We start from the raw sequence: 25,650 nt of genomic DNA, 5'->3' as shown, positions 1-25,650 counted from the left end.
CCCAAAGGTGCCAATCCTTAATGGGGAGCGGGGGAACAGTCCTTAAAGCGGAACTTCCCCTTTTGGGTTCAGCTCCGCTTTAAGTACTTACCGACTGCCCTATATGGTAAAATGCATGTTGTATCATATGTTAGCAAATCTCATGAAAATGCACAGTTGTTGTTTTTTTCAGCATCTTGCATTATGACTGGTCCCCCAACATACATATATTGCAGCACACCACAAGACACAGGTAGGAACCATCAGTTCGATGTGGTACAGAGCATTAAAAAAGGGGATTGTCCAGTTTATTAGGTTATTTTATTGCGTTGGCAACCCTGCATTCAGTACACAGAACATGGAAGTGCAATTATTTTAGTAAATATAAACTGCTAAATACCCTTTCTCATCAGCAGTTAGAGCAGGCTTGTGACTTCAGCAAAGCACTGGTTAAAGCTTGTAGGAGGAGTTTTCTTTCTGCTCCAGGAGGATGCAAAATCCCTGACCTCTGGCTGGATAGCACTGGTTGGTCCTGTGCTGATCACATGCACTCTCTTAAGAAAAAAAAAAAAACCTCTCTAGCAATACACACTAAACCGAGCATGTGCCGAATGGCTTTGGGTTCGGTCTGTCTTATCAGGAGATAAGGCGTGGACATTTCAACAAGAGGAGGGACAGAGAAGACAGGATCAAACAGCCGTTTTACACAATGCAGGGGATTACCCCTTTAGGTTCCACAGTGAGTATAACAAGCATGCTTTACTGCATATACAGACTGATTTTACGGTTGTGGGTTTAGTAACACTTTAAAAAGATTATCACTCCTAAAAATGCAGCAAAGATTTGAGTTACTTTGTGTTGCGTACACTGCCTTGTCATCAGTATTGTGTTGCGCTCAGCAGCTGTATTTCCGATAAAAGTAGAGGAACCAAAGCAGCAAGTTAGTCCTAGATGTGTGCTGGCCATTATGCATCTGCACTTACTCCTTTGTATGATCATATTTGAAAAACATATTGATACGGATTGCTAACTTAAATTGGTAATTTATATTGGAATGTTGCTTTGCTTTATTCATCTTTAAAGTTCCCAATATACAGTATATTGTCCCCAATACCTTATTCGATCAGGTATGGCTCTTAGTTTATTTCCTTCTGTGAACTATTAAAACATTTTTTTCTCAAAACCTAGGGACCACCTTTAGGACACTTTTCAGTTCTGTTCATGTAGTATATCCTGTACCTTAGCAATGCAGTCATACCTCATATTTTTGAAAGGGTGGTTACTCTAAGGTCAGCTGTTGACTAACAAGTTATGTGAAAAAATTAGCTCTAGGTACAGCAAATGCACTTAAACCCTTGCAGAAAACTGGTTCATGCGAAAGAAAAATGGAAGAAAAATGCCAGCAGGTCAGATCGTATTTTCCAGGCAACGCTGGTCTGGTGGAAGGATCATTTTACCTCACATATGAATATTTTTTTTTTTACATGAAAAAATGTTCTTTTGGACATCCCACGTCCCTTAAGGCAAACTGGTGATTTATCCTTTCGAGTCAACAGATTTGCTTTTATTCCCCCCACCCTAAACCCCAGCAGCACATGTTCACTTTTACTTCATTCCTCTGCTGTCCTGTTCACCTGCTGACAGTAAAGTTAAAGTATATGTAAGATCTGATAATACATTTCTCCTGTTTGCTCCCTTTCTGGTCTGTTAAATATACCACTGAATGTCTTTAATTACATCTGTTCAACAAGTGAAACAAAATAGCTGGTTATCCAGCTAGACCTCTTTAGAGCTCGTAACTTCTTGTACTCTCTGCCTCAGGACTGTTTGCATTGTTCCCTACTTTCTCTGCTATGTCCTCTATTATGGAGAGGCGTTATGTAACAATACTCTGGGTTGTTTCTTTTTTTTTTTTTTTCTGTTCATGCTACCTTTTTAGAAATTCATATGCTAACCCCCTTTGTGATGAGATGTCAAATGTTTCCAAGTTTTGCGATTTTGGACTGATATGTGCATGATTTCACCACATTTCCCTCAGAATGTGGGACCTTTTTTTCAGTTCTATAAAGGCCCTTTGCATTAAGGGACAACAATTTAACACCCACCATATTTTGTGCTTTATCAGTGGGACACAAGTCTACAAAAAATGGAAAAAGAGAACAGAAGAAGAGAGCAGTGTACACAAGTAGGGGGTTTAAGGGAGTTGACCAGAGTCCAGAGGAGTACACCCCCCCCCCTGGACAAAAGTCAACAAATCTTCCAAGTCTAAGATAAATCAGCACTAACTCACCCAACTAACTCTTGGGTTAGAGCAGAGCCTACTTGGGAAAAAAGTAGAAGTCATGTGGGACCCAGAATTTCAATAATGCATAGTACAAAGGCCAGAGTCACCCATCAACATATTAAATTCTGTCCAGAGAAGACCGATGTTGGGAAGGGGGGGGGGGGGATACCCATCCACTAGAGCAGGCTCTCTGATCTAAGATGGCATTGCTGCTCAATATGGTTGTTCCTAGGACAGAAACTGTGTTCATAGTAGAATTACCAGGTTTACATAAAGAAAAAAGTGTGCTAAAAAAATAATGCAGCCAAACACATCTATAGCTGGCCATACACGGATCGATATTTGGATGATTCAGCAGGAACCAGCAAATATTGATATATGTATGGCTGTTTCCATTTATGAGAAGTCAATCTATCAATTGGCTTTTCACAAACAGGATTGCTGGAAAATAATCAGGTCGATCAGACTCTCCCCACTGTCAGAATACAATGACACAGCAGGGAGGATTCCCGCATCCACACTGAATGTCTGGATGGGGGAATCAGTTCCATTTTTTTCACTCAAGACAGCTGAAGTCAGCCAGTCTGCTGGCTGAACAAAAAAAACCTGAATCAGGCAGTGTAAGGCACTGTAAGCTACACGTTAATACCCAGCACTTCCAGAGATGGAGGAGCATATAATTCACTCCCCTTACTCAAGTGATAGCACTGATGTTTTTTAACATTGGCCCAGGACTGTTACATGGGGTGAGGGTACAGTCTCCAATCCTATGTAAGCAATAAAATAAAAAATTATGTAAGAAATAATAAATAAAAATATGACTTAAAAATACAGGAATTTCCGCAAATCATAATATAGGAAAATAAAAATAGAATAATGGAAATAAAAAAAATCCTAAACGTGAAAATGTAGGTCTTTACACTACAGAAATGGTCAAGGAGGAAACCACAAATCTGTCATAAAAAATGAAAAAAACCTCTATAAATAGTCCTTGACAAATAAACTGGTAAGTAGCAGTCACTACTCAAGAAACCTCTCACGTCGGGGGTGTGGAAAGTGAGTAGAGACATAATGCAAGACATTATCAACAAGCAGCACTTAATTAAAAATATCAATTTACAATTAAAACAGGGAAGTGGCATTTGCCTACCGGTCTCAGATAGACGCCTTCTGTAGCTAGCAACTGATGGAGGATATAATGCCTGTAGCTGATGGTGCAGGGACCAGCTCATGGATGGAACAGTCAGCATCCTCATTGCTGGATGGTGACCTTGGCAGTGTTCAAATCCACATCTAGGTTACCGAAACCAGTAGTGCATCTCTTGAATACTGGCATACTGGCAAGGTTGCCATCCAGCAACAAGGGTACATTCACAAGCAGGTCCCTGGCACCATCAGCTGCAGAAGTTATATGCTCTACCCACCTCTGGCCATGGAAAGCAGCAGGACTTTTTTGACATGTCTGAGACTGGTGGGCAACCACCACTTCCCAGTTTTAACTGTAAGTGGATATTTTTAATGAAGCGTGTTTGGTCAATATGTCTCTATTAATCCTGTGTTAGAGCTGCTGAATCTGTGCGTACATTACCTGTCAACCATGTATGGATTCCTTGCCACGCAAGTGTTTTTTTCTTCTATATCCCTTATTTTCCACACTGCGACTGGAAGATTCTCTAAAAAAGTGACTTTTACTTACTATTTTATTTATCAAGGAAAATTCATAGAGTTCGATGCACTAAGCTTTAACAAGAGCAATTCAGAGCTTGAACAGGGCTCCCTTTCCCTGATCCCAGCTACTGAATAGAGTGGTGGAAGGAGAGAAAATTGAGTATGTGCTGTTGGGGAGGGGCGAAGTTAAAGAAATACTGTCATCATGGCTTGGATGTGTAATGGAACCTTGACCCACTAATATTCATCTTCACAGTGCTTCTGATATGGGGGTGCATGTAACCTACTCCCATGTGACAGTGCTAGCAACCATAGCATGACAGAGAGAGTGACATCACCACTCCCCTAGGCACTAGACACCAGCTGATACTGGGGGAATCTGGTGCAGACTGTGATGAAGGAAGGAGTTTTGGAGAAGCGCTGGCAAAGTGAGTATCAGTGGATAAGGGAGACCTTTACACTGACACTTATGGTCAGGGTAAAATCTCTTAAAAGTGGACCTGTCACTTTAGGTTTGCTATCCTTTGATCATCCACAGTATGGGTGGAAATAACCAAACACAGTTGTATACCACCATTGTATCCTTTTCACAAGTAGCTTTTGTGCTACCCATTACGAAATCCAGTGTACAATAAGAATGTTGGCGTTTCCTTTACAGATACAAGAGCAAATGGAAACAGAAACTTCTGATGGCTCATGCATCATTGAAATCAACCCTCTAGGGCAAGTGACAGTAGCCCTTCTTAGAGTGAGCATATGCTCATACAAGCATGGAAGTCTGCTGAGAAAAGCTGATGAGGCACTTGGTCATCACCCGCTTTAAAAGCAAAGTCAGTAATTAATGGAGAGCTTGTGTGAGCCCACATGTTACTACTAGCGGCAGGAGGCATAAACTATAAAGCACGATGCACAAGGAGTTATAGGGGTGGAGGTACAGGCAATCACAGTGGGGGCACCACCGAACTGACACAGCACACCTCCTCATTATACTCCATCAAAGGTGAGCAATGAGGTAAGATTGCCACCTGGCTGGTTGAAATGGGACTTGTTGGAAATGTTATTAATAGAAAAGAGATCATAAAGTTGGTGTTCTTTTCACGAAAAGTTGGCAACCTTAGCCACAGGAACTAATAGCATGTCTATGCATTGCACCAGCAATGTAGTCAGGAGGGTAAGCAGTCTGAAGGCTACAGCAGTCCAACAAATATAAATAAAGAATACAAGGGATTGACTTACATTTGCAATATTGTTGCAGTGGAAGGGTGGTGATGCAAATACAGCTTTCATTGGCACATGGTCCAGATGTTCCGAGACAGTCATAATTCTGATTACAGGAACAATTTGCATAGGATTCATTGGAAGTACAGGCTAAATAACAAAGAAACACATTTGAAAAGCTAAGGTGAATTAAAAAGAACTTAGAACTCTAGATGCACATGGCCATGGGTTTACGCTCCTTTGTCTATCTTTTTACCTGTTTCATTATTGACTGGTTTACCAATAGCAGATTTCACCTGCCATGGCATTGCAACCTTTCTGTTTTGGCAGAGTGGTACTCCTGTGAGTTCTGTTTCATTAACAGGCACACAGTGTCCATTCTCTAAATAAATAAATATAAATGTTTAAGTGACCTGAACTTGTATGTTTGTGCCCTCCAACTCCAAAATGTTCTCCCCCGCTGGTGACTTTGTGCCTGCCCAACCAACCATCTTCTGAAGTACATGGACAGCGTTGGTACCTCCAGTCAATGTAATCCATAGCAGGAAAAAGGGGCTGTATTATTGTATTATAATGGAAAACGTTTCTACACAATACAAAGCCAATAAAAAATTTGGAATTTTGTCCCAAAGTAAAAACAGAACTATTACGTGTGGTCAAGAAGTACACCTTAACATGGTTACTATGTGTGGTTACTATGTGTGGCTCAGATGCACCTATAACCTATATAAACCAATCATTAACCTTCTTACATTGATATGATTAGTGTCTTTTGGTTCCAAGGTCTTGCTGTTGCTAAATATTGATGTGGGACATTTGAAGCTGATACTTTTGGCATCCTAAAAGGTCATTCATTTTACATGTTAACATAGTGTTAGGGATATGGATTATAGGGTTAAGATTTGGAATATTGATTAGGGGTTTATTTTATTGTTAACCGATAGGGTTAGGGTTAATTTAAAGTGATGGTAAGACCAACATTTTTTTTTTTTTATCAATTTGACATCATGCCTCACTTTATCCAGTTTTCTTCTTCTCAATTAGTAACAGTGTTTTCAGCCTTTCCTATGCAAGTGTCTTCATCATCATTGGGTTGTAGACCAGATAGACACCTGTATCATGCATGACTGTGATAGCGCTTGGCTAGGACCCACATTGTGCCCGAGTGGAGCGGTTGCTCAACCGGTAACTGAAAGTTACTGACCCTGTTGGTGAAATGTACTTGTTACTGAGAGTTACTGAACCTCTTGCTAATTACTACTGAGCCTGTTACTGAGTGCTGCTGAACCAGAAGGGATACTGCATCTGTGTAAAAAAGCTGCTAGTGCTCACTTTGGTGCTCTGCAAGTGTAAGTGTTAATGGTGGAACTGCATTCAACTACATACAAGGGGCGTTCAAGTCAAAACGGGACTTTTCATTTTACTGGTATAAAAAGGGATGCTAGCACTGCAGTACTACACACAATAGTAAGTGTGTCCTATTACTGATCACTGGTAGTCCAGAGACCGTTAATCAAGATGGCAGACAACAGTGTTAGTGCATGCATGGAGCAGCGTGAAACATGTGATGAAACCTGAGCACATAATTTCACTCCTGAATCAAAACGAGCATGCAATCAGTGGAAATATGCATACTCACTACCACTAACAAAAACATTTAGAACAATTGCTTCTGTAGGTAAAGTGATGGCAAGTGTTTTTTGGGACAAATGTGGCGTTATTCATGTGAATTTTCTACTCGCTGGTGCCACTATGAACAGTTAATATTACTGCCGTGTTCTGAGTGCTGTGCATGCAAGTCTGTGGAAAACATGGCATGGTTTGATCACTAAAGGCGTCCTGTTTCTCCAGGACAACACACAAGCTCATACTGCTCACCGCACATTACAACAACTCGACTGGGAGGTATTACCACATCCCCTTTACAGACCGGACCTTGCTCCAAGTGGTTTCCACCTGTTTGAACCCCTAAAAGAGTTCCTCGGAGGTCAGCATTTCAGCACTGATGACAAAGTGAAGAAGGCTGTAATAGGATGGGTCAGGCATACTGAGAAATCTTTCCTTGCCAAAGCTTTTCAGGCATTAAACACTGGGATAAGTGTATAAATGTAACAGGGGAGTATGTAGAAAAATAAATGCAGTTTCCAATCCTTGAAATTTTTATTTTATTATATAAACTCAAAATCCCAACTGAACTGACTTGAACGCCCCTCGTATACTACTCTGAACCTCTCTTGGGCTCAGAGTGTGCTACTTCTGTATTCTGGGTACCATATTGCCAGCCCCGCCCACAAAGGTATTAAGGATAGGATGCAGGCTAGAGGCATTCTTAGACATGCTGTAATTTTGTACTTGTTTTCAGTGCCAAAAGCCCTGCCCAGAGAACTAACAGCGCCAGAAATGAACATACTGCATCAGGACTTATTCAATGAAAAAATTTGAAGCCATTTGTGTAACATAACCAGCCCTTTTTGCACTGCTTTACAGAATAACACTGCATATGTATTATGTAAGGTGTTAAAATGATCATACATCTGAAATACTGACAAAAAGAAAAAACTAATTATCAAAAAGTTTTCTTTGAGAACTGGTACACCAGGATATTTACCCCCAGAAGGTACTACATCTGATACCACCGTGGTATCTGGCAGTGAAGCATACTCAGTCAAATTCTGCAAAACATCTGAATATTTTGTGCTCGGACCGGCTTCAGGATAACTTATTTCAACGTCAATTGTATAGCTGGACATATCTTGGCTGGCTGCAATGATAGAGAAACAGATAAGGTCATATACATAATAAAGTGCAGTGCACTGAATAGATAATTGGTTTGCGGTGATATGTGTACAGTGGGGGCACCCACTACTAAAACTGTAAGTTCACCTTTCAGAAAAATTTAAAAGGAAAATTCATACCCCCTCCCCACCCCCATTCCCTGCTGTACTTACTTCAGTGGGTGATGAGATGTCTGTGCCCACACAGCTGGTGCAGTGTTCCAGGGAATTAAAATTCCCACTCTTCTCCCTCTTCTCTGTGCAGGCACTGACCAATCAGAATTTCTGTGATCTGTACCAGTAGTGCTGCAGAGAGAAGGGGGAGAAGAGAAGGGATTTCAAAATCCTGGACCGCTGTACCGCCTGTGTGGGCACTGACAGCGCAGCATACATGAAGGTAACTACAGCAGGGATTTTGGGGTGGTAAACGGTGTACAGTGTTAATTCACCTTTTCATTTTATTCAAAAGGTGAACTAACCCTTTAAATATTCAGGTTCTGCTTCCTATTTGGCAATGTAACACAATGACTGTGTCTTATTTCTCTTCTCACCATGCATGTCTATGAGTCAAGCCAACTGACCAAAAACAATGCTCTCCCTATGTGGCTGATATACCTGTATTAAGTCAACAATTATGGAAGTTGTGCTCAAAAAAAAAGTGGGTAAAGGACTAGTCCCCAGAATTTCCTATGGTTCCCCTGAAGCTGATCTTTTCCCTTTACTGACTTGCCATTCTTTGTTCCACAATGTGTTTCTATGTGAATGCAACCATCTTGGAGGCAGGGCTTTGCATTCTCATGTCAGTGCTGTCACCCTGTTTGCCAGTAATCTGATGAATGGTGGGGGAATATTTAAAAAGCGGTGGAGAGGTGAAGGAAAAACAGTTCCATAGAATGAATGAAGCCATAGTAGGGAGTTTCTTGTACTGCAGATCTTCAGGTACAACTTACTCTCCAGCAGAGAGAACAGTGTGCCACACACTAGTAATATGAGTCCTTTGAAAGCAGTGTCTTAGCTCCCACACTACAGGTATACAGCCATTAGGCTTAAGCCACAGGATTGCCTAGGCCAAGAAAGTGTACTTCTATTTTTAGGAAGAATTCCAGGAAACATATTTCTCAGGATATTGCTTAGACACAACTAACATTTATAGATGCCCTGGATGTCTACATGTACTTTTTGAGTTCAGGTCCACCAAATTTAAAGCAGGACTTCACTCTATTTTTAATTCCTTTTTTTTAATTATACCTTTATTAATTTTGTAAAACAAACTCCACTTTATATCATACATCATAAAATACAAAAATATATATTTATTTCACTTCCCCCCTCACCCTATTAAACTCCTCTCCTCCCCTCCCCTGCTCACCCACCACCCCAATTCTTCTTAATCCTTTAATTTACTTATTGTTCTTCTGATGTTGTCCTATCTGTTTTTTTCCCCTCTTATCCTTTTCCTTCTCTCTTATCATTTTCCTGCTCTTAATCCTTTACCATTTACTTTCTTTCCATTACACTCCAACTACTTCTAAAAATCTTTTGGATTTAAAGTTATGTCATTCTTCCCAGGACTTTTAAAATGTTTCCATTTTATCATGGTCTATATGATATAATTCCTCTATCTTGTATATATACTCAACTCTATCTATCCAATCTTTTATTTTTGGGGACTCTATTGTTTTTTCAGGATTTGGGGATAAGACTAATCTTCAATATCTCTTGTATGTGTTGAATTATCCACCACCAGAACTCCTGTATTTTAGGACAATTCCACCAAATATGTGCCATTGTTCCCTTACTCTCGCATCTCCTCCAACACTGGGGTGAGACCTCTGGTCTTAGCTTATATATCACGTTAGGTGTAATATACCATCTTACCAGACATTTATAATAAATTTCAACTATATTCATATTCACCACCCCGTGTTTTAGTCTAAACATTTAATTTTTTTGCTGCTCATTCAATTTTGTTCCAAGCTCCTTTTCCCACTTATCCATAGACGTTTGGGACTCCGGTCCATCTATTTCAGTAAGAAGTTTATAAATCTTAAAGGTAGCATGTTTTTGTATTCTATTTGAGCCGAACATTTGCTCTAAAGGATACATTTCTTCCTCAGACCTTAGTGGCTGTGGGAGAGTTGCAACAAAATGTCTTATTTGATAATACCACCACTCATCCAGTGTAGAAAAGATTTCCTTCTTATTTTTTAAATCGTGTAAAGAACATAATACCCCCTTATCCACAATATCTTTTAGACATGCATTTCTATCCTTTATCCATTTTTCTGAAATATTATCATTCCTGGGTGGGAAAAACTTCAACGGAAGACAATGAATTAAACTTCCAATCCTTCTACTTGTGCATTTCATCCCAAATCCTTAATACATTCAGTGTCAAAGGGCTTGTATCTTCATCCACAGTGCGGAACTTATGTGGTATCCAAATAATCCTATCTAATGGTGCCTTTCTAAGTGAACTCTCCATTTTTACCCAACTTCTTACTGGTGCATTATATATCCATTCTTCAATTTGTGATATTAACACTGAATTGTAATGTTTTTTAGAATCTGGCATATTTAATCCCCCTTTTTGTTTTATTACTGCATAAAACTTCATATTTAACTCTTGGTTTGTTATTAACCCATATATATCTATGTACCTTTTTTTAAGAATCCTAAAAAAAGACCCTGGTAGGTATTTTGGAAGCATATTACATTTATATAAAACTTTTGGTACTATGATCATCTTAATAATATTTATCCAACCTATCCAGGACAACGTTCCTGGGGAGATTTTCCTCAAGTCATCCTTTATCTCATTTAATAATGGGATATAATTTGCCTGATATAGATCTTTCATGGGTGATGATAATTTTATTCCCAAGTACTTTAATTATTTTATTCCCAAGAATTTATTCCCAAATCTCACTTTTTCAGGTTTGATAACTCTCCGTAATCTTTAAATGTTTTCATTAAGTTTGGTAGTGTTAATCTAGAGTTTGTAATATAGAACAATATATCATAAGCATATGCTGCCACTTTATGCTTGACATTCCCTATCCACATCCACATTCCTTTAACATCTACAACATGGGTGTCAAACTGGCGACCCTCCAGCTGTTGCCAAACTACAAGTTCCATGAGGGATTTACAGTTACAAGTATGACTCCCAAAGGCAGAGGCATAATGGAACTTGTAGTTCCGCAACAGTTGGAAGGCCACCAGTTTGACACCCCTGATCTACACTATTTCTTACAGTTGCTAATAGCGGTTCCAAGGATATCACAGCAATGGGGAGAGTGGACATCCTTGTCTTTTTCCATTATACATCCTGAAAAACGTGGGCAATGATCCATTAACATTCACTGCTGCTGATGGATTGTTATATAACTCTTTTATCCACCACATCATTCTGGGCCCAATTCCTATCGTATTCAGCCTATCTATCATAAATCCCCAATCCACTCTATCGAATGCCTTTTCAGCATCGATCGATAAAATGACTACTGGTACCTCTTCTCCTCCACTCTTTTGCAGGATAAGAAATGTTCTTAACCCATTATCCCTTCCTTCTCTACCCGGGATAAATCCCACTTGGTCTAAGTGTATCCAATCGGGCATCAGTTCTTTCATCCTTTTTGCTCATACCTTCGCATATAATTTTGTATCACCATTTAACAAAGGTATAGGTCTGTAACTGGTACACTGAGACCAATCTTTCCCCTCCTTGGGTATTACTGTGATATATGCCTGTAAAGACTCCTCCCACATCTCTGTCTCTTCTCCCAATGCATTCATGTATGTACACAGTTTAGGGACTAGATATTCTTTAAACTTCTTAGAATATTCCACAGCAAATCTATCAGGACCGGGGCTCTTACCTACGGCTGTACTCTTCAGTGCTAAATTAACTTCTCTTGAAATGAAGCTATCTAAAGCTGTTAATCTAACTTCATATAATCTAGGTAGACCGGCCTCAAATATAATTGCCTTTTTCCCCTTCTCTTTTTTTTTGGATTTCTTCTGGTTCTTAATTTCCACTCTGTATAGATCACTATAGTATCTCTGAAATGTATTAGCAATATCGGTGGTCGAGTAAACCATTTCACCTTTTTCATTTTTAACTTTTTGAACTTCAATAAAGTTCCTTGATTTCTTTTCCTTAGTGTTCTTCAACATCTTTCCTTCGAAACCCTATTAAAGATCTTCCTTGTTTCTTGTTCCATGGCATCTTTTAACTCTTCTCTTTTTAATACTATCTCCTGTTGTAAATTTTTATTTATTTTCTTTTTATGCCATTGTTCCAACTGATATAGTTCTTCCATTAATACCCTAATTTTTTTACCCCATTCTTTCTTTTTCTCCGCCCCTATCACGGTCAGTATACCCCTAATATAGGCCCTAAGTGCTTCCCATACAGTGGCAACTGACACCTCCCCAGGCTCGTTTAACTTAAAATATTGGTCAATTTCTTGCTTTAATCTTATTTCTGTTTCCGGGTCTTGTAAATTGGTCTCATTTAATCGCCAAACGTTTATCTTATTCTGTTCCCCTCCAAACCGTAGTGTCATTGTCATAGGAGCATGATCAGATATAGAAATGACTTCTATGTTAGTTTTCACCAAAGACTCCAGGAATCTATGTTCAATCAACATATAATCCAATCTTGAATACATCCTATGCGCCGCAGAGAAGAAGGTATAGTCTCTTTCCTTTGGATGTTTAACCCTTCACGCATCTATCAGCTGACACTGATGCAACTTTTTTTCTTTACATTCTTTAGACTCCTATCTCCCGGCGCATGATTAGGCATCCATCCCTGGATTCATGCACAAATTTAAATCGCCTGAAACAATCAGACTACTCCATTTAAAGTCTATAAGTTTTCCCAATATTCCTTCCTGTCAGATTTTTATTGGGGCAATAGATATTTGCTAATGTACACACCCTTCCCTGCAAGTTTCCTCTCAAAAATAAATATTTTGAGAGGAAACTTGCATTTGAATTGGGATATGTGTGAAGAAACACCACTTGAATAGAGTGTTGGTGTATTTCCCTTAAAACCTTCTCTCTTGAGAAGAGGAGATTAAGGGGGGATATGATCAACATGTATAAATACATCAGTGGTTCATATAGTGAACTCGGTTTAGAGCTATTCACCCTGAGGTCATCACAGAGGACAAGGGGGCGCTCTTTATGTCTGGAGGAAAAGAAATTTAATCTCCAAACACAGAAAAGTTTCTTCACAGTGAGAGCTGTGAAAATGTGGAATAGATTGTTTCTTAGATACACAGAATATAACTGGATTCTAACATTTATAGGTAAAGTTGATCCAGGGAATATCCGATTGCCTCTCGGGGGATCAGGAAGGAATTTTTTCCCCAGCAGGAGCAAATTGGATTGTGCTTTGCTGGGTTTTTTTGCCTTCCTCTGGATCAACTGTGGGTATAGGATTATAACTTTTTTTTTTTCTATGGTTGAACTGGATGGACTTATGTCTTTTTTTCAGCCAGACTAACTATGTAACTATGTAACCTTATGCCTTTTTGTTGGAATGTTCAGTCCTTCTACATTATATGTCATAAAGTTAACCATATTCCTTCCTCCCATATTGTCTGTTCTCCTCTATATATCCTCTGCGGGGGTACAAGTAAGCACAATTTATAACAATAAGGCATTCCCTGTTTACCCTTCCCCCTCCACCTTTCAACTTTCCCCCACCACCACCCCCATCCCCCTCTTTTACCCCCCCCCCGAACAACCCTATGGTCTATTTTTGGCCCTTGAATCAGTTGTGACATAATGTCACAACTGATTCCTTCTTCTAGTTGGGACTCTGAACATGCACACCCATTCAGACCCAGATTTCTCATACCTGGGTCTGAAATTCGGCGGCATGTTTGGCCTCCCTGCTACCCGCAATGGTACTCACTCTATATAAGTACCTGTAATAAATAATAATAATAATAATAATAAATCTCCTCACCCCTGCATTCCCCCTTCACCTACCTAATCTTCTTTTATCTCAACTCTCCAGTCTGTCTAGTGACCATTTATACCTATACCTAAGGGCCCCATTTAACCAGTCCTCAGAGGAAAAGACCTTTATCCCAGGAGTATTAAAGGGCGGGGGTAGTGCAAGGGAGAATAGAGAGAGATAGAGAGAAAAAAAGGGGGTAGGGGTGTGGGGAACACAATACTTGGATCGACCTCCTCCTGCCCCCCTCTCACCTCCCCTCCAAAGCTGTCTTCCCCTCACCCATCTATCTCCTCTTAGACACTCGTTGCCATTTCTCCTCTTCTAACCTTACATTCTCTTTCCCCCCTGCAAACCACACACCAATATCTAGGGTCTGTAATTCTAATTTTTCACAAAAGTCACTTAAATCTTCTGGGAATCTCAATTTTGCCAATTTTCCATCCTTCCACCCGATCAAGCATGCAGGGAATCCCCAATTATAGCGGACATTTTTGTCCCTCATCTGATCTAACAATGGTTTCAACGATCTTCTTCTAGCAAGTGTCTCCTGTGCTATATCTGCGAAAATTTGCAACTTTATTTCTCCATATTTTATATCTGGTGTCCCACTTAGCTTCTTCCAAATAATGTCTTTATTTTCATAATAATGGAACCTTACTATCACATACCATGGGGTATCTGATGTAACTCTTTGGGATCTCTTATCTTATGCATTCTATTTTCAGTTGTTCCATCTCTCCTCTTCCCATTATTGGATTAAACAATCTTCTCATAATGTCCCATAGATCTTCTCCTTGAAACATTTCTGGTACGTTTCCTTAGGTTGTTCTTTCTATCTCGGTTTTCCTGATCTATTTTGTGGGATAGCAGTTTCTGTTCTCTTCTCATTTCCTTCACCTGCACTTCTAATTTATTAATTACTTGGGCTTGTTTCTCCAATTTCCCTTCTGTTTTCTCTACTCGTGACAGGACTTGTCCCATTTCGAGGTGTAAAACCACCATTTCACTTTTTATGGAGTTTTCTAGTTTTGAAAACATCTCTGTAATGTCTGATTTTGTGGGCATTTGTAGCCTTGATTCTTGCTCTTCCATATTTCTTTTCCCTTTTTCGCTCTCCAGCTTTGAGATTTCTTTCAACTGATTCCTATCCAATACCTCAAAAGACAGTTTCGTTTGGCTTCTGGTGCAATTTGCTTTTCTGTGACTTTCTGGGGTTTGTTCCTCTGAACTTTTCTCATGCAAAGGCATGTACCTCTTAATTGTGCTTGTGTTTAAATTTGGTTGAGGAGTTTTTGCTCCTCTTCCTTAGACAGATCTACTTTTCATATTCTTCAAGATGTACAGTTACTTTAGGTAAAGATTTACTTCCAGTATCCTCGGGTCCTTACCTGCAATACTGGTCTCAGTTAAAATCTTTCCCTTCCTGGTCTTTATGAGGATTACAGTTCTCTGATGTCCTTTTCTTATCCTTCTTCACCTTATCCTTCCTGGGTGCCCCCTCCTTCCTTCTAATAAGTTCCGTTTACACCATCCCTTCAACCTCTGAGATCCCTATACAAAATAATGTTGTATCCGCGCATCTCCCAGCCTCAACAGTAGCGTACACTCAAATTTAGGGATTTACCGCCTCCCACAGCAACTCACTGCGTCCACTGGCTGGTCTTCAGCTGTTAGCTGTTGTCTTCAGGGGTCTCATGAAGTCTCCTTTGGTGGTCGGGAGCTCCCAGGCTTGGTGGACTCTGCCTCAGGTCTCCTCTCCATGGCTCGTGACCGTCTCTGTGCGGCTTCGTCCTCCTGTCACCGGCACTTGTCCCGCAAGTTCCCAGGCTTCCTTGCCCCCGTAACCTGATCAGTCACATGGGTCTACCCAGCGTCCTCTGCTCCTCTGCCAGGTTCTTCTCCTCCACTCGCTGGTCACCAGTCCACCAGCCTGATGCTGCGGCAAGGATCTTGACTTCCCTGGACCAACCAGCTACACCAGACCCTCCAAAGCAGGAAAGGCAGACGAAGGGGTCAGGTGAGCACCATTTCTTGGCAGGTGTGGGAGCTCTTAGCTCGTGCGGCCACATTGCGCCATGCTCACACCCCTTGAATGTATCTTCTTTTGGTCCTTCCAATCAGCCTGACCCCTCCACTTTATTTTTAATTCTTATGCTTCTAGTAATAGTAAATAGATAGGAAAGTATAATAACTTTTTAACATTTTTTTCAGTTACGTCCTGATTTTTGGCCTAGGCACATTATGTCATACATCCCAGGAGTCTCCAGAAGGGGAGAAGGGGGTAAGAGTCTCCAGAAGGGGACAGTCAGCTTGCTTGTAGAAGGTGGGTACTTCCCCTTAATCAGCTGAACAAAGTGTGTGTGTGTGGGGGGGGGGGTTAGTTTGGTGAGACCTGCATGCGGCCTGAAAATACTTAATTGTCTGAGATTTAACTGCTTGGTCAACCTGCCTTTTCCTTGGACTTTGAATTGAATGCTGTTTGCACTGGAGCTGAGCATGCTGGGACTTATCCATTAGGATGTACAATATTGTATAGATGAGAAAACCTTGCATGGCTTGTTTGAGCTGAATCTGCAGACAAAGCCTGCCGTTTCTGTTTGCTGACAAATAAAGCAGACTTTTTCAGAACAAACTGACAAGAGCCTGTTTCCCCCACTGATCCTGGCAAGGATTTTCTCCAGTAAGCACACCCTCCTGCCTGAATGCCTAAGCTAAGGGTAGATGGATTCCAGGAAGTAAATGCTACATTAATCACCTGCCCTTACTCAAGATGGCCACAGCCAGAAATGCTAAGGGAGTGTTTTTCAAAGTGATTTCTCAGCAAAATAAACATGGGGACATGGATGGATGGGGGAGTTTGCTTTGAATATTAAAACTGAATGAAATAGGGTTTTGGGGTTGTGGTGCTCAGATGCAGTGTAGTTCCATTTTAAAGCAGAACTTCACCTAAAAGGTAATTTTCCGCTTGTTTACATTCCCCCCCTCCACTGCCACATTTGGCACTTTTCTGGGGGGGAGGGGTAGGAGTGGGTAGCTGGTCTTGACAAGTACCCACTCCCACTTCCTGTCATATGTGCCATGGCAATCTGAGCCACAAATGTGGCTCCCCTTCTCCCCCCGCAGCCTTCTGAGACATTTCACAGGTCTCAGAAAACTGCAGGGCCATCGACAAAGCGCAGTGCACTTCACGCATGCACCGTATAAAACCGGCTGTGAAACCAAAACTCTTCACTGCTGGTTTCCCTTACTGAAGATGCCAATTAACATATCAGCTTGGGTGAGCACATTGCTGGATCCCTGGACAGGTGAGTGTCCTTATATTAACCCTAGGTTCACATCTGTACATGTGGTGCCGCTGCGGATCCGCACGAAAATACGTGCAGCCGCACCACCCGCACAGAGAAATGCGGACCCGTGGGCGGGTGCCATTAGTTCTAATGGCACGCCGGCCGCACTGGAAATCGCAACCGTACTGGGAACCGAGGTTCCAGTGCGGGTTGCGCTTTCCAAAGAAGTGCAGGGACTTCTTTCCCTGCGTGTCACGGGCACGCAAGTCCATTAAATTGAATGGACTCTCGTGCCCGTGCAAAACATGACCCACACGGCCACAGAGATGTGAACCGGGGGTAAAAGTCAGCAACTACAGTATTTGTAGCTGATGACTTTTAATTTTTTGGGGGGAGTCTGGAGCTCCGCTTTAAGTTTTAGTGATTCGTTGTCAGAAATCTCATCTCTAAAGGGCAATTTAAAATTTGATAGGGATTTCTAGACATTAGAGATAACATGCACATAAATACAATTAGCAAAATAGTCTCTAAGATGCATAAAAAAATCATTGGGTGATTTATCCCAGCAGTTCTCATCCAAAATTGACATTGCAGTTTTGGGTGGACCTAATCAAAAACCGCTAAGCAGACACAGGAATCTTCTGAGCTATGCTGTTCTGAAGTAGGTGTGATCATCACTATGAAACCACCTTAAGTTGCACATAGGAAAAGTGATGAAGTCCTTTACCTGCACGCTTCTCTCGATGTAAAGAAATGTGGATGTTGTCATCCAGGTGGAAAATCTGGAAAAATAAATATTAAATGTAAGTTGTTTTTCCGACATTGTTGTTCACCAACATTTAATCATTTAACAGTAAAAATATAAAAAGAGAACACTGAATTAGAGTGTGCAGTGTATGCAAGTTGTCATATACAGTATTGCAGTTCACGCAGAACAACAAAGCATTACCTTCAAATCAGAAAAGGATACAGTTATGCTGGTGGATACTTCGGTTGTCCCCACATGTCTTTAGATAGCAACTGTGCCCAGACATCACATGTACTTAGCCTCGGTGCACACTAGGAACTGTATATGAATCGCACAGGAACCGCACCACATTCCTGTACAATTCACTTGTGATTCAGTGCAGTGCGATTTGAGCCTATTCATTTTGAACGGGCTCATATAGCACCACATTACTCCAAAGTTGTGCGTGCAGTCATTTTGGAACCAAACTGCACCGGATTGCATGGTCGTTTTGTACCATGCGATCCAGTGTAGGCAAACACACTGCATTTGTGATCTGCATTTGTGATCTGCATTTGCGATCTGCATTTGCGATCTGATCTGCACAGCCATCTGTGACCTCTCTACCTACATGTACTGTGAAGTAATTCATTCTCAAAGATCACAGCAAAGACTATGATGTCAGTCTGTAACAGCCTTGAGACATCTACTGTGTGTTTACATTTGAGGACAAGCAGGCCCGGGGTCAGTAGGGGGCCCCATGAGATGCCCCTGGTACCTTTTTAATAGGCTTTTTTGAGTTTGGGCAAGGACACAGGGGCCCCATGATCCCCTATTGCCCGGGGGCCCCATGAGTTGTCAGTCCGCCCCTGTTCAGAGATGTACGTACAACCACTCACAAATTAATGGGCTTGCGAAAGATACACATTTCTGACATCTGGAACAGGAATATAAGGGGAACCTTCCAAAAGGAGCACCAGTTCTGGTGACCTGGGGAAAGGTGGGGGAAATGGACTCTCTTAACCACTTCATGTCCGGACACATCCACCCCCTTCCTGTCCAGGCCAATTTTCAGCTTTTAGTGCTGTCACACGTTGAATGATTGTGCGGTCATGCAACACTGTACCCATATGAATTTTTTAGCATTTAACTTTATTTTGGTGGTATTTATTCACCACTGGAATTTTTGTTTGTTTTTTTTAAAAAGTCCAAACATTTTGAAAAGAAGTGTTTTTCTTATAAAATTTTGCAAATAAATCTTTCTTCATAAATCTTGGCCAAAATGTATTCGGTTATCTTTTTAGTAAAAAAAAATAACCCAAATTAGTTTATAACCAAAAATTATAATTAAAAAAATTTTTTAACATTTTTATTTTTTTATATTATTATTTACATTTTTTTTTAACATACTGTCACCCTAGGAATGACATGTGGGGGTGATGAAAAAATTTTTTTTTTTCTACACTGATTGCTTTTACACCCATAAATGCTGTAAAAGCAATAATTTCTCCTTCTCTCTGGCTGCATTATTGCAGCCATTGAGAAATACTGGGTGAGCTGTGATTGGTCACAGCTTGTCACATGGTACAAGGCTGTTGTGAATAGCCCTGTACAATGTGACCTCTGTGATCATTCACAGATTTCACACATAGTAAGCAATGATGTCAGAAGTGACATCTTGCTTACACCTATTCATGTGATCACTGTTTGGCCAATCAGTGATCACATGATCAGTGTACAGTGGGCACCAGATTGTGGTGCAGCGCACTTCCAGGGAGCGCGTACAATCCAAAATGGCGGGCCCCATTTATGAACGGCAACCTGCCCCTGCACTGCCACCGTCCGGCCGTTTATATACAGCAGCCGGATGGGAAGTGGTTAATTTTCAGGGAATCCCTCTTCCTTCCCGTTTTTGCTATGGGACAGGAAATGGAGGAAAATCTCCCCAATGGGACACAGATGGCAGAACAAAATGCTGACAGGGGTCATAAACCTCCCTTACTCTATCCAAAATAAAAAAAAAAGTTTTGCCTATAGTTCTACTTTAACCTCCCTGGCGGTATGATTATTTCAGATTTTTGGTGCTGAAAGCGGTACCATTTTTTTGCATGGAAATATGTATTTTTTTTATTGTAGGCTGTAATTTTTAGGAAAAACTCACTGAAATCTGTCCGAACAAGAGTCTAGTAAACATCCCGGGTATGATAAAATTTGAAACACAAAATCATAAATTATAATTTAATAAATAATCATAAAAATAATATAAAAATAATAAAAAATTTAATTCAATAATATAATCAAACCAAAAACACTGAAATGTGAAATAGAGCGCCAAGTTTGCACATTGCTGAGCTCAGTCGCAAAATCGTTTTCAGTGTCTGATGACGAATTTCCCCCACGAATCATTATCACTCAATTCTGCAAGTGGTTCTGATTTACTATCGCTGTTCTCTAGCTGATCTAAACCGCTTTTGACCTAAAGGGACACTTTTTGGACGCCATGGACATTTCTCAGTTTCCAGGCAGAAAGAACAGACAAAATGCAGGCAGGGCGCAGGACAAAGCACTAGGGACAATATGTATGTGAAATTGGTTGAGACAGCAATGTTTTACTAGGTAAAATGTAAAAAAAAAAAAATGACATTTTTTAAAATTTTTAAATTTCCCGCCGCCGCCGGCTGCGGCGCCCGTACGTCCCGACGTCACAGGGACAGGACACAGAAGCCGGATGCCGGCATCGGCCGGAGGAGATGGCCGGGGACGCTGCAGGGGACACATCGTGGGAGCGCAGGGTAAGGTAAGTGAAGAACACTTGCCGGAGCAGTGCCTCAGGGTAAGCCCGAGTGTAGCTCGGGGTTACCGCTTTTGGTACTGAAATGTTACCCCGAGCTACACTCGGGAATACCGCCAGGGAGGTTAACCACTTCCTGCCCAAAGAACGTCATATGACATCCTGGACTTGAAGTGGAGATACCGGGATGATGCCTGCAGCATTACGTCAATGCCCTGTAATGTGAAGGACATCCTAGCGGATTAGAGATTGTTAGGTACCGTATGTTGTCGCTGTTCTACGGGCGTACGCAATTTCAAAACATGACAGGTTAAGTATCTATTTACTCAGTGTGACATTATCTTTTATATTTTACCAAACAATTGGGTATTATGTTGTGTTTATGTGCCCTAAAATTCATCAAATTGTATTTTTGAATCACCTTTCTTGCTTTCACAAGGGATGGTCCTCTCTATGGACAGATCTGGGGTCTATTAGACCCCAAATTTCTCCTCTGGCCTCCAATGCAGCTGATCAGACACAGATTGCAAATTTTTGTTACCAGGATGATTCCTGCAGGTGCAGGCATCATCCCAGTATAACCATTTCAACACGAGGACATCGTATGACATCCTATGGGTGGGAAATGGTTAAGTACCTCAATTTAACACAGTATCTGCCTCATGCAGTTCCAGTACAGCAGAGATAAGACTGGGTTAGTTAGAAACAACACAAAGAGCCAATCAGGTGTGCTGAAATGCAAGGAACATGCTGACTGGAAAGGAGTGACAGAGAGATGAACTCTGCTTCTCCTTCCACTGTCCAGTCACAAGGTGGAGGAGGGACAAGACTTCGAAGTGTTACTGAACAGCAGTAGGGTAAATGCAGGTCCCCTCTCCCTGTGCAGGTGACACAGGTCTCGTATACAGTACACATTATGTATTTCATCTTTGTGTTTAGCCATTTGCCTGGAGTTCAGCTTTCAGTGAAATCCCATTTGTGGTAACATTTAGGCCAAAAAAGAATGAAATGGATAAGGTGGGGAGTCTGTTTTAAGGCCCCTTTTTCCCTAATGGGATCGTGGCAGCAGCAGGTTTCCCGGTTCCCCCATCTGTTTCTTGTGAGTAGGAAAAAAGTGTGGGAAAGGTCATGTGACCTTGTAGAAAATTCCGGAGACCCTCTACATACAGAAGGTGAGGTGATCTGACAGAGAACACCGTCTGTGAGCCCCGCCCAGTTTGTCGCAGCCTTTTTATATGGTGGGTCACCATGTTAGTAAAGGAGGCAGTCGTTTGAAAAATGCAGTTATTCATGGCCTCGGCTCGAGTCGTAGTGACTGGGCTGGGAGGTTTTTTTGTTTTTCATTTTGAGTGATACAATTGATTGCATTTTGATGTCTTTTATAATGGTTTAATAATTACTGCCTTTGAAACCAAAGGGCAGCAGCCATGTTTTAGGCCATATTTGAGTTTGTGGGTTCAATTATTTAAAGTGGTTCTAAAGCCAAAAATGTTTTTTACCTTAATGCATTCCCTGCATTAGGGTAAAAAAAAAAAACGTTTTACGGTTTGCTCTCCTTCCCCACCTCCATATATACTTACCTGAGTTTTCTGTTTCAATATTTTTATTAACTTACCTGAGTTTTCAATCGATCCAACGCTGTGCACGGCCGCATCTCTTCTGTCCCCACACTTCCTCTTCACACAGGAGCCATTGGCTCCTGCTGCTGTCAATCAAATGCAGTGAGGAGGAAGTGGGGGTGGGGCCATGCCATGCTCTGTGTGTCTGTGAAGTACAGCTCCATAGAACCACACAGCTCGGGAGTGAGCACATATGTGTGAGCGCGGCTCAGCGCTTGATGCCTGCAGGGCAGAGAACCCATACGGAGATCAGATGCATAATACATGAGGGTATTAAGGCAATATAACAGAGGCTGCATACAAGGCCGCACCAGGCCGAAGTGCTTACAAAGAACCATACAGAAGATTGCCGTACACACTGTAGACACAAAGGGGTTTATTTACTAAAGCTGGAGAGTCCAAAATCAGACTCCCTTCTGCATAGAAACCAATCAGCTTCTAACCTCAGCTTGTTCAATGAAGCTTTGGCAATGAAACCTGGAAGCTGATTGGTTTCTATGCAGAAGGGAGTCTGATTTTGGACTCTCCAGCTTTAGTAAATAAACCCCATAGCATCTGACAGAGGAGGCAGCTGGAATGCAGACTGGCAATGGGGCACCTGAGTAAGCGACAGTCCCTAATTTGACCCTTCTCTACAGGAACCTGTCCCTGCGCTAGACAATCTATTCCTAACCAGTGAAGGGTTCTGTCCCTGACCTGACCACTTGCAAAATGAGCGCCAACGTAAGGGGGACAATGCTATTTATTAGCAATGCCAGCACCAAAGATGGCCACAGAGTTTAGCTAGGGCAGCAACATCCAACTGGACAGCTGCTCCCCTGATGACACCTACAGAGGCCTCAGAGGAACATGGGTTCCCCCTTGTCCTCTGCTCTGCCTGCACAGCAGCCGCCAAACAGCACCGCCTTTGCAGCCAAGATTGACTGTGCACCATTGCACAGAGCGGGAGAGGATAACATGTTTATTATTTTAAGTGAGGAGAGGGAAAGCGGACTCCGCTCGGAACCAATAAAAAACACAATACCTGCGCTTAGATGTAACCGCACTCCAAATAAAAAACACAATATAACAAAAAAGCAGCTCGCACATAGAAAGCGATATTGCAAATGTAGCGCTAATTAAAAAGCATATGTCAGAGATAAAAGTCCATGTGAGTCCTCAAATAAATGAGACAAATTGCAAGAGAAGATTCTGATCTCATGATACATGATACCGTCACCATACACCCGAAAAAATGAGCCCCTTACCGTACACTTTGACCGTATAACACTGGTCAATAATAGCAAGTCGCCCCTGATGACGTCTTTCTGATGATGAAACACGTTGGGTGGAGCCTCGACATGTGACGTCACCATTGTTCTGGAGGGACGGCGGCCATGTTTTTGGTTTGAAACAATTTCAATTCAATGCTGGTTATTTAAAATTCTTGATGTACGTGGATCTCGTAATAAATCTGTCAAAACTTTAAGTAATTACTACACCATGAGTTGCTTTTGTTCTTTATTCTCTATTTGATTGTCGGATGGGAGTTTCAAGTTTTGGAGTTTTTTAAAGTGGAGGAATTATCCTATATCTGGGAGAGGATTTCTACTGAAGATTACCTGCCATACTGATTCCTTATTACACTACGCTTATTGACCGGTGTTATACGGTCAAAGTGTCAGGTAAGGGGCTAATTTTTTCAGGTGTATGGTGATGGCTCATGAGATCAGAATCTTCTCTTGCAATTTGTCTCATTTATTTGAGGACTCATATGGACTTTTATTTATGACATTTGTATGTTTTTTAATTAGCGCTGCATTTTTTCTTTTTACAGCCGCCCAGAACCGGCTCCAGAAGTCAAGCATGTTGAGTATATGGAGTGGCCTCAGCACCACACTAGCCATGCCCTCTGATGTGTTTCGCCCTGCCCATCGGGGCTTGGTCACAGAGGTTGACTCCCAGGGCTGGTTCTGAGCGGCGTCCACTCAGCCTCACCTCACTCAAGATACTGGAGCACACTCAGGATGCTGCTCCCTTCATTCACTTGCTGACAACTTTTCTCCTTGAATCCAGCTTCAAAGTGGTGTCACCACATGGTCTGCATGTTTATTATTTTAGTTGAGAAAAATTCTTTTAGTAACACTTTAATGTTATGTTTATGTCTTGGTTGCTACTTATGATCCCATACAGAATCTTACCCTTTGGCCTCATTCACATGGGGAAATTATATCCGTGCTCCCATGCCAGGCCATGTTTTACCGTAACTGAGATGCACAATTGTTGCTGCATCCCCTTGCTGGCAGTCCCATTTTTGTCCACATGGCCCAGAACGCATTTTGGGTGCATCCACACAAATGTCACATTTGGACCAGTAGCTGTGTCCGTGCAGCCACTGCATCCCAATTGAAAGCTCTTGGACTAGCTTATGGGGATGCATGCAACACCAGCGCATGCCCGTGCTGGTAAACATGGGCCTGCACTGGGCACGGATGTGATCACCCAGTGTGAAATATGTTTTTTCCGGTAAGGCTCATTCACACAGTGTTTTCAACACCATACGCCCCTGCAGGGCAGAGTGTACCTACACAAGGATGCACAGGTGTACTGTCCTGGGTAGTCCTATTCGTGTCTATTGGGACAGAGCTGCTGTGCTCCAATATGACATGTGGGTGCGGGTGTGCGCAGGTCCCAGAACTCACACTGCACTGCATTCAGAGACAAGCACCTGCACCCACACAGGACTGTGTCCTTGCAGCCGCTGTGTCTCAAGCGACATGAAAGGGACTGCCTATACGGGGATGCCACGGAACACCGGAGAATCCCCATGAGGTTAACTACTTCAAGTCCAGACACTTTTACCCCGTTCTTGTCCAGGCCAATTTTCAGCTTTCAGCGCTGTCACACTGTGAATGACAATTGTGCGGTCATGCAACATTGTACCCATATGACATTTTTAGCATTTTTTGGAGACATATAAAACTTTATTTTGGTTGTATTTATTCACCACTGGGATTTTTTTTTTTTGCTATTTAAATGAAAAAGTCCAAAAATGTTGAAAAAAAGTGTTTTTCTTATAAACTTTTGCAAATAAATAATCTTTCTTCATAAATCTTAGCCAAAATGTATTCAACTATCTTTCTAGTAAAAAAAAAATAACCCAAATTAGTTTATAACCAAAAATTATCATTTTTCAAATTTTTTTTAACGTTTTTATTTTATTTTTTTATATTATTATTTATGTTTTTGGTTTTTTTTTAACATATTGTCACCCTAGCAGTACAGTGTCAGCATAGTGACACTGTACTACTTGTTAGGGGTGATGAAGATTTTTTTTTTCTACA

At 41.4% G+C, this 25,650-nt stretch overlaps 1 protein-coding gene across 1 annotated transcript in view; it reads right to left on the bottom strand.

Annotated features, from left to right (window-relative positions):
• The window catches only part of LOC149447647 (adhesion G protein-coupled receptor F5-like), a 183,969-nt gene that overhangs the window by 146,295 nt on the left and 12,024 nt on the right, over positions 1–25,650 (bottom strand). Inside the window, exons 3-5 of the mRNA XM_089652272.1 lie at positions 17,918–17,972; positions 7,758–7,910; positions 5,168–5,299 (exon numbers count right to left, since the gene is read on the bottom strand). Of these exons, the coding sequence (XP_089508398.1) occupies positions 5,168–5,299; positions 7,758–7,910; positions 17,918–17,972 (340 nt within the window). The remainder of the gene's footprint in view (positions 1–5,167; positions 5,300–7,757; positions 7,911–17,917; positions 17,973–25,650) is intronic.

This window comes from Staurois parvus, unplaced genomic scaffold, assembly GCF_062004578.1.
Source record: "Staurois parvus isolate SC_StPar_1 unplaced genomic scaffold, SC_StPar_1.0 ptg000678l, whole genome shotgun sequence".
In the NCBI taxonomy this organism is placed as follows: Eukaryota; Metazoa; Chordata; class Amphibia; order Anura; family Ranidae; genus Staurois; species Staurois parvus.
The sequence above is the reverse complement of the archived record's forward strand: the minus strand, read 5'-3'. Positions and strand labels throughout refer to the sequence as shown.